A 12325-nucleotide genomic window follows, 5' to 3' on the forward strand; every position below is an offset into this window, starting at 1 on the left:
GAGAAGATTGATTCTGTTAGGGCCATTCACAGGGGAGGAAAGAGACTGATGGTGTAGCGGTGAGGACTGCCAGTTCACTCAGGGTGACTGAGGAGGGCTGTACAAACAAGCCCTTTAGCAGTGAAGCACAAAGTGGAGAGCATACAAACAGCTAGTGCTATAAAGCCCAATGTGTGTGTGTGTGTGTATGCATCGGACACCCCAGGATACCTTGTCAAACGTATTCTCTTAGTCAGAAGATAAACACTGTTAAAGTTTCACCATGTAAAGAGTGAAAAGGTGTCTATGTACAGACAAGCAAATCATCACCATGTTGATGTTTGAACAGGTTGCTCACACTCTTTCACATTGTAATCCCTGGTGTGTACACATTCATGTGGGTAGCAAATACCACCAACACAGACACATTACCGCCTCAACACTGGCGACTAGCAACAGCATCACACAACAAAAGTTCCAGCTGAAGTGTTCAAACCAGACATTTATTTGACAGCTATTTAAATTTGCTCATCTTAACACTTCAGGAACCAGGAGTCTAGTGTTGTAAGGATGAGGTGCATCCACTCTGTGACAGACAGCTATGAAATTTAATCAGTCACAGTGGGCTTCCCATGCAGGCTAAGTGAATTTTCACCGCTTTGTACAGTACATCTTGACTCCTGCCAACAGCTGCCAAGCAGCCGTGACTAAAAGTAATATCCTTGACAGTGAGGGAGAAGTAAGACCTCTTACCTTAAGAGTGATCGTAGAAGCTCATACAGGTCTTCACTCTGCTTCCTCTCTGTCCAGCGGTTGGTCTCCTCCTTCTGAAATCAAAGGAGAGATTTCCAGCCGTTTCTCTCTACAGGGGCCGCTGCCTCAGATGTACAGATGTCTCAGATGTTCAGAGTCAGAGGGCTGCGAGGTTAATCTCTGCTGTCCCGGGAGTCCGCTGGAGGAGGTACCGCTCAGAGCACGGCTGTTTGTTTAGTCAAATCACAGCACCATAGGGGTCTCCTCTCCTCTCTCACACTCTGAAAAAGCTCCCAAAGAGTGCTGTTTTTTTTTGTTTTTTTTAAAGTGTTCTCAATGGAGAGACATACACACTCCTTCCCTGACAGACTCACACAGAGGAGACTGTCAGTGGTCCGGCCCTGATGAAGCTGGAGTAAGAGTGAGTGGGGAGGGAGAGGAGGGAGGGAACTATGAAGGGGGAGTTGAGCAAAAAGCAAGAGAGGGAAGTTTCAAAAAAAAAAGGAGTGAAGTGAGGGAAAAGCAGAGGGAGAAAACTTCAAAATACAGATCGAGTTCTGCTTGTTGTTGTTAAGTAGCAGCTCAGAGGTCCCGAGCTGGAGTGATTTGTTTATGAATGGAGTGGCAAGCAACTGGAGGTGAACTGAGACAGTCTCTATTGGCAACAGAAATCTGGACCGCATCTAACCCTCCATAAAACAACAAACACAATAAAAAGGAAGAGAAAGAGTGAGAGAGAGAGAGGTCCAGGGGAGAGAGAAAAGGTTTTGGCAGGAGCTCACAGTGCCCTGCTTTGGAAACAAACATGGAAGTCTCAGTTTCTCAGGAAAATAACTTCACTCACATAATCTCATTTCTAGAATCAGGTGTAAAAGAATTTAAAGGTTGAGTGAACCTGTTTTCCTCACATGTTTCATCTCCTTTTCAGTCTTCTCTTTTCCTTTTCAGCCCAAATAAAATAAGTCTCCCCTCCCTCCCTGTCCCTTCTTTCTTTTGTTCCTCTTTCTCTGCCGCTCTCTTTCAAACACATGTCGTGCAAATCTGTTTTCTGTATTGGCCCTCTTCCTAACTTCTTCCTTTCCCAGGATATGACTGGATGGCTTGAGATTCATAACACAAATCTGCAGCTGACGAAGGCCTTTTTCTCTCTAACAAGGGGTCGGGGGCATTAAGAGAGGGGAGCGGGGTGCAGACAGAGGGGAGGAGGGAACAGGGACTAAATTGGACTATAACCATGCTCTCCTCTAATTGTGAGGGCAAATCTAAAGGCCCTGCTAGCATTAATTAGAGAGCTGGTGAAGCCCCAGTAATTAGATAGGAGGGGAGCAACACCACACAGGACAGTCCCACCTTATGTAATTAACACCTCTATGCAATAAATCCACCAATTTAACCCCTTGAATCTACTCTCATATATTTTTAGTGCTTGCAAAGTCCATTTAAATGTTGCCACAAGACATAATAGGTAATAATGCAGTGGTAGTGCACATTATATACTTACATAGATCCAAATACTCCTCCACAAACAATCCCTTATCAGGCTGGAGATAAGATACTCTGTCTAAACATCCTGCAGCGAGCCAAAGCTCTAAAAGGACACTGCTTAGAAATATCTGATGTTTCAAGAATTCTTAGATAGAAAGACGTTTTTATCATCATCTATAATTTTAGTATTGCCCGATGTTGCTGCATTGGCAAAGTATTGCAAAGTGCTGGCGAAAAAGAAAACAAGGGGGCGTGTTTTGCATTATATTTGGCAGCTCTCCTTGTTTTTTCATACCGCTTGACAGAGTGGCAAACCACTTAACAAACTGGACTCCAAATCATTCTGATACAACAATAGCCCGTCTATTCAGCCTATCTGAACAACTACAAGAGTGTTTTTTTTTTCTTTCACTGCTGATCTGGATTGTTGCCATAACTGGAGCGCAACTAGAGCAACCACTGTGTTTGCTGCTCCAGTGTTTGTGTTTTGCCTGTTTTTGGATATAACTAGAAGTTATCTCTCTGTGTCATACAGGCAGGGGCCATTGGAGACACAGGAAACACAGAGGCTTAGGCCTAGACCTTCAGCTGAACCCTACTCACCTCTGATAGAGGAAGATGGATGAAGCCATAAAGTGTTTGATCTGGAGTCAGATCCATTATAAATTGTACTGATAAAGGATATGAGTCAAATGTTTGTTTATATACCAACTTTAAAGGACATGTTCACAATTTTTTTTGAGTCTGTCCTAAAACAATAGTCAGATACCCAAATAAACACTGACATATCCTTTCATAATGCACTTTCAATTTCAGTTCAATTTTTATTTATTTATCTATTTTTAAAGAGTGTAACTTTGGGAGATATCCACTTTATTTGCCTAATTTGGATGGCTCAAGCCTAATTTTATCTTCAGATAACCTTTTAAATAAATGTTTGCTCAAAATGAGGACTGTGGATTTTGAAGGGTGGATCTTTTAATGGTCAGGATAAACAGGAGGAATGATTACAGCAAGGAAACCCTGTTTCAATGTTCATTGGGGCACCTTACTAGGACAGACTTGAAAAAATTGTGAACCTGTCCCTTAACCAAAGCCATTTGAGCAAGACAGGACGGGAAAAAATCAACAACATCATAAAATAGATTAAAAGCCCAACAGGAGAAGTGAGAGATATTAAAAATGGAAAGTGAAAATGGAAAATAGAACATTCTGAAGTCAGTAAAAATAAACAAAATAAACAAAAAAAATCTACTTAAAATGGAAAAGAGCCTAAAAAATAATATGACAAAAGTGAAATCAACTAACAAGTAAAACGTCCTGGTGGCCTGTAGGGGTTAAAGACGCTGATGATGTTTGTTGCATGTCATCCTTCCTCTCTCATTTCCTGTCAGCTCTCTCTTCTGCCCTGTCCAATAAAGGGAAAAAATGTCACAATTGGTTCTCCTTTCCTACTTTTAAAAAGTAGAAATTGATTATAAAAAAAAGTGTTTTATAAACCCAGGCAACATAAGACTACAAATGTTTTGCCTGACTGTAATCTGGTTTTAAAGATTCAATAAAAATGTCCAAAAAGAAAAACTATAAATTTTGTGCATCAAGAACAATAACCTGATGCAGTCCGGCATGATGAAATATTGCCCTGTTGCTATATGCTGTTTTATTAATTAGGCAATCCTGAACTCAGACATAGTGGGTGAGTGTGCACACACCACCTCCCACTCTTTATTCAATGAAACAACTGAATTTGGAAAAGAGCCAGTTTAACAACTAGGACTGTTTAGAAGTTACACATTGACAACTATTTGTTTATGACCACATCATGATGGCGAAGGACGCAGATTTCTGCTTGCTAATCAGCATCAAAATGACATGAGCAGTTATCCACTTTTCAATTTTTGACTGTCACAGTGCAGCAAAATCTTAGGTACAGAAATGTTATGGGGGTTTAGCACATGATAAGCACTGTTTGCAGACTTTTTGTGGACAGTATTTGTAAGGGGAAACATGACTGTGGGCGATTAAAGCGCTGGGTGTGTCTGGGCACCTACAGCAGCTCTTTTTCTAACACATGTGAGCTTTTAGATTCGGTGAAAAGAGGATACCAACCTCTTATTAGTTCTCCCTTGGTGAACTTGAACATCTCGCCAACTACAACAAGACCAGTGGGAATGATGTTTATGCTGCACTGTTTAAAATGAATCTATACATGGATTGTTTCCTACAGCAACCCCTCATTTAGATAAATATTAAAGATTTATAATGTCTGAAAAAAGCTCAGGGGTTCATTTTTGGCACACAGCAGCAGAGTAGTGCTTTAAATTTAAACTATGTGGATCTTTTCCAGCGTTTGAATGTTTAAAGACATTTTTAGTGCCAGTTTTAAGGTTATGACTAGACAGCTTGTGCAGAACAATTTGTATATTAAAACATGCTTTAATACATACTTAAGTGCTGAAACCTCATTGCTTTACTTTTATCCAAGTTGTTTGGTAGCTATGATCTAATGTATTTCCAACTTTTGGTAATATGCACTGTTTATGTTGCACTTGCCTTAATGTCCAGGTCTGCAGCACTTCCACCTCCATTAACATAAGCCTGTTTTATGCGAACAACTGATAGCTGTTAAAGCTGATAATGACTGTTCTGACCAAGACACTAACATGAATCTTTTATGAATGTTTGGCAGATTTAGATGCAGATGGACCCACAGATAAGCTTGACAAGTGGAATATACAGTCTATAACATGATATTCTCAGTACATCAACTGATTGTGGAGGTGGTGTAAAGAAGAATAAACTTTGTGCATATTGTTCGAATGTTTGGAAACAGCAGATTTGTGTCTCTGAGGGAAGAGGGCGAGTTACCTGCCAGTGCTTAGTTTTTTGCTGCCCTCATGTGGTCAATATGAGCACGAACCTATTCAGACAAAACACCTTCTTATTACTGTAACATACTTTACTTTAAACTTGATTTACATAATTAGTTTTATTTATTTGTTATAGATTGTACATTAAAGGTAACATTTTATTTTAAGGGAAATCATAAACAAGGTTTTGCCTATACTGCATGTGTTTCCCCTGGTTTCTTCACCTCACTGTCACACCATAAAGAATAATGTAATAAAATGAATTGTGTCTTCCTGACTTTTGAACAATTATCATATGGAAAATAATATCAAAACCAGCAGTATCTTACTAAGAATATCCTGTTTGGATAATCTGTTATCTCCTCGGAGAGGAAGTTGGCTGTATTGTTTTTATTGAAGATAACACAGTCAACTGAACAAACCTTTGAGGGGTTAAAAATCCATCCATTACACCTCTTTTTGGAAGTCATAGAGAAACATATACAATATACAGATATTGTCCAAAAGAAACATACAGATATTCATACAACAACATATCAATATACACAATACATACATAATATTCATGCCCCCGCTTGTTTGCCAACACACACACACACACACACACACACACACACACACACACACACACACACACAGATGAGTCTGGATTTATACAACTGTGTCAAAGAAGAAGTTTACCAACCCAATTAATGAAAAGGTACATTTAGCTTACTAGACTGTGCCTAATCACAGTTTTAAGGTAGCCTACTTGTACTTCATGTAAGTACTTTTATCACATTTTACATATAAAACATATCTCATAAAATGTGTTGTTAAAGCTTAAACTACCCCACAGCATTAATTAAAATTAGCTCCACCTCAACTAACTACAACATTAAAATACTGGTCACAAAGTAATTATCAGTAATGATAATCCAAAGCAAACCAACATAATTAAATATGCAACAATTACTGCAGGGGCTGTTCTGCTCAATACTTTTATCTTTTGTACTTCAACTTAGGTAAGATTTGTAATATTTTTTCATTGCTACTTTGAATAAATACTTCTTCCACCACTGGGCCAACTGACGTTTTGATTTACAACCTCTGTGCAGGAAATCACATGAGCCCCTCACTACGTGCACAAGTGCGTGCACATATACACATCTCGTATACATGGCCTTATCAAAATGACTGAGGGCAGACTGGGGTAAATTAGGGTCAATGCACTCACGTCGCCAAGAGTAGCAGGCAGGTGGGTCCCAGGTAAAACGTGACGTCACGATGATACTTTTGAACTCCTCGGCAGTAAATCTATAAAGGTGTGTAGTCTTGCTCCTCTAAGGCTGAACCTTAGACTGGAGAAAAAACAGAGCGTCAAAGATTGCTGGGAATAAACACGGAGGCCTAACATGCGCCAGCTGGTTTGATTCACCGAGGTTCACCTGAGAGTCAACCTACCTGTCGGATACCGGTATGTACCCCAACTCACAGTCGGCCAGACACCCGGCTCAGACACTGTCACTGAACGGTCAGTACATCCAGCCTACTTATGACTTCACGTATCATCACGTCGACCCGTCGACAAGCGCCTGGAACACCGCTTACGCTCCCCGGGAGGAGTATCCGTTCAGCTTCCCGGGGTCAAGCCCCAGCATCGGGCAGGTCAGCTTCACCTCCCCGGAGCTGAGCGGCACGCCCACCGCAGCTGGAGGGGGGTCGTTCACCCCCTACAACTTCATCTCCGGTCAGGACCAACTCGGTTCCAGGACGAGACCACATGAATCCATCAGACCGTCCGTTTCAGGTGGGACTACCTTATAATGAAAGATACTGTACTGTACTAGACATAGAGGTCACCATGTAGGTTTATTATAGGCTTTATGTAATGAAATACTTAGGCCCATTATAAATAATCCCTGTTTCTATGTCATCAGAAATTTGAACACCTGTTTAGACCATGAGGCTTACATGTCCAGGTCTATCTTGGATTAATCAAACAAATTAACAAGTTATAAGTCATCTAGATAGTCATCCTATGATTATGGAGGCTCAAACTAACACAATTTTTGGTTATTACACTCCTCTGTGCTGTCACATGACAAACTAAATCACAGCAGCTGAGTGGGTGTGCAGATGACAAAACACAGTTTCATACACTGGAACAATTTGAACATGTAGACATAGTTAAATCAGACTGGCTGCACACACACACATTCATCAATCCTTTCGCCTCTCCCTTCCGCCAGCATGGTGTAAGATGTCAATGCAAAGCTAACAGTGGAGGCCGTAGAGTCTGCAGAAGTGGCGCTCCCCACCCTCTCTGTCCACTGGGTGGGTGCAAAAGGGTGACAAACTGGCTAGATAACACTCGCAGTGCAGGAAGTCTGCAGAAGTCAAACCAAATCTGAAGGGCGAATCCTTGGGCCTCACAGATGTCTGTGTGTGTGCGTGCGTGCTTGCGTGTCCGTGTATCTTGTGCCCGGCCTCGATCGATGCTGTCACACGGTCAAGATATCAGATCAATAACTCTGACTCACCCTTCCTTGAGAGTGTGTATGTGTGTGTGAAGATGTGTGTCAATGAATAGCTGCCTATGTAAACACCACTCAAGGCGATAAGGAGAACCACTGATGCAATGCAGTGGGGAGTCTTTACATTAGTTATAGTTAACATGATTAATAGAGTTGATGAGGCTTTAAGTGGCGCCTGAACTTGAACGTGGCACCAGACATCTTCAAATTAGTCATTTGTCGGGCCAAGTCCCACATTGCACATGATTCACTGGCGCTACAGTCACTCCTGTTAGCATTACTGGTAGGAATGAAGACCCAACAAATACAAAGGACTGGATAACACGCCTATTTATTTAAATTCCCTCAGTCATTCAATAGTTTAGGTTTTACTAATTCAGGCTTGTTTTGTGTGATTCAGGAGGAAAGACTCGCACCAAGGACAAGTACAGAGTAGTGTACACTGACCAGCAGCGCCTGGAGCTGGAGAGTGAGTTTCAGTGCAACCGCTACATCACAATGAGGCGGAAGACTGAGCTGTCCATGGCGCTGAGCCTCTCCGAGAGACAGGTGAGAGGACAGGAGCAAATGAGTTAGAGGCAGAAAGGTAAGCGGTAGAGACAAGGGAGAAGGTGCAGGAAGGATAAGAAGCAAGTGAGAAGATAAAGGGCATTAAAGGACAAAGCTGGTGATATTCTGTATTTTTCTTATTGTCAACAAATGAGAGAAAAAAAAATCCTACAATGAATTGATCCTACTACAAGTATTGTCTTAGCCAGATAAAGCTTAATGCTCTTTAACTGTTGTCCAAAAACTATTTAAAGCACATCAGTGAGTCACACTGTTGCACTTCTTTTATCACGATGAACATGGTCACTGCAGTTTATTTTTAGTCAACCCAACGCATATGGTCATGCTGCCATAAATACTCACTCGAACACCAAATGTGTATTAACCCACAGCTGAAAACAGTCCCCAACAAATGCACTGTTTACTCCTGTTTGAGTAATGTTGACTAATAATTACAATGCCCAGATGTTTTAGGACATAGTGTACTCATTCTGAGTATTGCATACTCATGTTGAGATAATTACAACACAGCTGATTTGCAGAGAGTTTTTCAGCAACCCCATATAGAGGAACCTGCTGTAGAAAGAAACAGCAGCAACCTCGGTAGACCATAATGCAAAGCTGCCAAACAAAACATTTAGCATAAGTAGTGTTAATGGTGAAACTTCCACTCTTGCTCTCATGATACTATTATTGTTGTTATTGTTTTTACTGCCCAACCATATTGCTCATTAAAGCTTCAGCTGAGTGCTACTGGTTGCTGCACCTTAAGTAATTCTGGGAATGTAGGAAATAACTAAACTTAGGCAGAAGTATAAGTCAGGATGAGGCATAGTGAGACTGCCGTTCATCTTAAAGCAAGATCCAGTACAGACAATAGACTTGTTCATAGAAAATGATGCAAGACAGAGGAAATTGTGAGAAAGGAGAAGTAGTCATTATTTTCTGTTTCTGTTGTTGATGGTTTATGAACACACAATAAGAGTTTTTCTCTAATAAATATGTTTTTGATGTGGATCTCTCATGCTGTGTGCATCTGTGGTTCAGGTGAAGATCTGGTTTCAGAACAGACGTGCCAAAGAGAGGAAGATAACCAGGAAGAAGCTGCAGCATTCCCAGCAGGCCTCCACTACCACGCCCACCCCACCTGTACTTGGAGGACCCACTGACACCCATATGACAGCCAGCCCAGGCAGTAACATTTTGTCTGATACGATATCAGAGGAATACTAGGTGGATCTCATTCTGTACAAAAGACTGATGCAGCATGGGAAGTGTACATAGTGTGTTTTTTTTGTTTTTTTAAGTTCACCACAGAATGAACGGATATGATTCACATCACTGTGATGTTATAATGATACAGCCCCCTCCTGCCTTTTACAATAACAAGCACTACATATCTGTTGCACTGATCGTCTAAAATGGGCATTTGCCAATCATGGGACTTTAATGTGTCTGTACCATTTTAAGGAAGAGTCAAACTTATGTGCCTTCATTAAACAAAAAGTTAAAGTTAAAGCCACAAAGTAAAATCAGTTTTAGAAGTTCTTCTTTCTTTAAACTGAAAGGAGGTTAAAATGTGCCTGCATCTTGACGATAGTGTGATATCACACACTGATTAGTTCAAATATTCTCATTTATCTATGCCACATCAGCGAGAAAAAAGGAAGTGTGTTCTTCTGTTTTTTTCTCTTGTTCTAACTGCACGCCAAGGCCCTACTTGAGCCTAAAAATTTAAAAAAAAAAGAATAATGCAGAATGCGCAATTATTATTTAAATAGCCCTGACACTTACTTTTAGGAACATAAAATTATGCTAATTAATATTTTTATCACCCTTTTACTTTACAGGAAATAGAGAGCAGAAAGTGTTACATTTGTTAATACTGTGAGTAAAGAAGGTGGAAACAGTAAGAAGGTTATGCCAAAGTACAACCTCCATTTAATGTTGAAATATGAATGTTGAATATTGATGCAGGATATAACATTGTTAAGCAAAAACCTGTATGCTTTCAGTTAGGGAGAGGAAGGCAGCTGTACTGTGCTGTATATAATGTGATGGGAGGAACAATGGTACAGAAATGTTAAAAACTAGGAAGTACAGTTAAAGCAGTTGGATTTTGGTATGAAAACACAAGTTTTGTCATGTGGCATTTATTGTTTAGTACGTGTATACTATGACATTTTTAAAAAATAATTCCATTTGATGTCTTTTTCTTCTCTTTTTCTTCTCACAACATTGTGAAAGTGTAACAGCAAGAACTGTTTAAATATGACTGAAATATGATGTTGAGACAGAAGTGTTTAGCCACATCCTGAAGAGAAGCTGCAGACTGAACCACATGACTCATGATCTACAGTTCTTGTACTGCTAAATACAGACGTTGAGCTTTGTCCCTACTTCTCTTGTATTTTGAAACATATGCAAGTCCTAAATTTTAAGACTTTAATATCTTCCTGTTCAGGTCACCTTAAAGAAGAGGCAGAACAAGTGGAACAAATGTAGCAATATAAATTTAGTTTTGTTTCCAAATAAACCGCTGTGCTACTCGTGTGTTGAGGCAATCAGCGTATGCAGTGAAAGAATTTCCCTGTTATCTCTTTCAACACTTCATTGCATTTGTTTTTTCATATGTTAAAGCTGAAGTTTATGTAGGTCTTGCTGTTTGTAAAACATGTTTTGCTGAACATTACAGGAGATCAGTACAGCGGTTTATTGATTTGGTTTGTATTTTCTGTTCATTAGCACTGACCGCAATCACCAATATGTAGAAACATTTCCGCAGAGAAAAGCTTCTTGATAAATTAATGCAGAAGAAATGTACCATTGGTATACATCTACAGTACCTGCCCACAGAATTACTTCACTAATAAAGTAATTTAATAAAGTTATGTCCTGAGATGACCTCATTTTTGAACAAAAATTTTATACAAATTATACAATAAATATGGGCCCCTTTAACAGACCCTCTGTTGACATCAGCTGATCAAACTTGATCCTAAAATATTTATTTTACAATCTGTTGACAAATTCTATGAATATTAAATTATTGGTCACCAAAGCATTTATTCAATCAGAAACTTACATGCTCAGCATTGAAGAATGGGCAGGAGCCACCAGTTTAGGTTTTATAGTTTTATAACATTGGCATGGGAGGAAGCATCACATGACTGTGTCACGACATAAAATGATCAGTTTTTTCAATAGGTAAAATATAAATGTTTAATTGTGGTTCGATCTAACCTTTCAGAGTTCAAGTACAGCAGTTGAATGTCTTTGGATCAAAAGCAGAATGACTGCTGAGCAAGTTGGTCCCCATAAAATAAAATGGCTTTTTGATCAGATGGCAAAAAGATGCCAGATTGTTGGATCAGCTTTATTATCCTGCCTTTATGCTGTCAATTATTTGCTCAATAGATCATGTCAGTCAGAAGTTCAACTGTGTTTTAAGAAGTGGGCTCAACTAAAAGTTTATCTCAGGTTGTTTTAGAACACTACAACTATCATGGGCCATAAACACTTATTTTATGGCACTGTGAATCAGCTGAATGGCATGTCATGGCTGTCAACCTTTAACCCCAAACTCTCACATCAAACCAATCATGTAACCTCTATCTTTGATTAAACCCACAGCAAGTGAACAGCAAAAACTGCTCAGGTTTAATTTAAGCACATGATGTCATTTTAAATTCAAAGAAGAAGAAGAAGAAAATAGCACACACTAGTTGGTAAAGCTCAACTGAAGTTAAAAAGCATTTTAATAAAGAAATAAAATGTGATGAAGAATAACTGCAATGAAATGAACAAAACTAACACTAAGCTAAATTAAATGAAATTTGGTATAATTTATGAAAGACATTTTCTAAAAAGCTTTTTATATAAATGGGTCATGTTTCAGAGGGCGATGCTGAGTTGGAAAAAACAAGAGATCAAAGGTTCGGTCACACCCATGCCAAAAGACTGTTGGCAGATGCAAGGACATTGAGTTTTTACCTGCATCTACTTACAGGTGTGGGAATATTAAATTACTTCTCCAAAATGTTTTCCATAAATTGCTTTCTACATTCAGATTGAAGGAATAAAATTAAAAAAGCAAGAGCTGCAGACAAGTATAGTAACTTTAAGGAAGAGAATATATTTGTTAGTGCCCTCAGTGTTCATTATTTCCTCTTG

General features: G+C 39.5%; 2 protein-coding genes across 3 annotated transcripts in view; one reads left to right on the forward strand and one right to left on the reverse strand.

The window, feature by feature from the left end:
* Nucleotides 1–6391, reverse strand: part of pdgfrb (platelet-derived growth factor receptor, beta polypeptide) — a 35208-nt gene extending 28817 nt beyond the window's left edge. Inside the window, exons 1-3 of one of the 2 annotated variants that reach the window (XM_042418628.1) lie at nt 6304–6391; nt 3526–3625; nt 733–1182 (exon numbers count right to left, since the gene is read on the reverse strand). The gene's annotated coding sequence lies outside the window, so the exon portion shown is untranslated. The remainder of the gene's footprint in view (nt 1–732; nt 1183–3525; nt 3626–6303) is intronic. The other variant, XM_042418629.1, reaches the window with a different exon arrangement.
* Nucleotides 6392–6426: 35 nt separating this feature from the next.
* On the forward strand, nt 6427–9887 carry LOC121901723 (homeobox protein CHOX-CAD-like). The gene is made up of 3 exons (XM_042418632.1): nt 6427–6876; nt 8004–8152; nt 9200–9887. The coding sequence occupies exons 1-3, from the start codon at nt 6546–6548 to the stop codon at nt 9383–9385; spliced, it is 666 nt and encodes a 221-aa protein (XP_042274566.1). The 5' UTR covers nt 6427–6545; the 3' UTR covers nt 9386–9887.
* The last annotated feature ends 2438 nt before the right edge of the window (nt 9888–12325 follow it).

This window comes from Thunnus maccoyii, chromosome 8 (genome assembly GCF_910596095.1).
Source record: "Thunnus maccoyii chromosome 8, fThuMac1.1, whole genome shotgun sequence".
NCBI lineage: Eukaryota > Metazoa > Chordata > Actinopteri > Scombriformes > Scombridae > Thunnus > Thunnus maccoyii.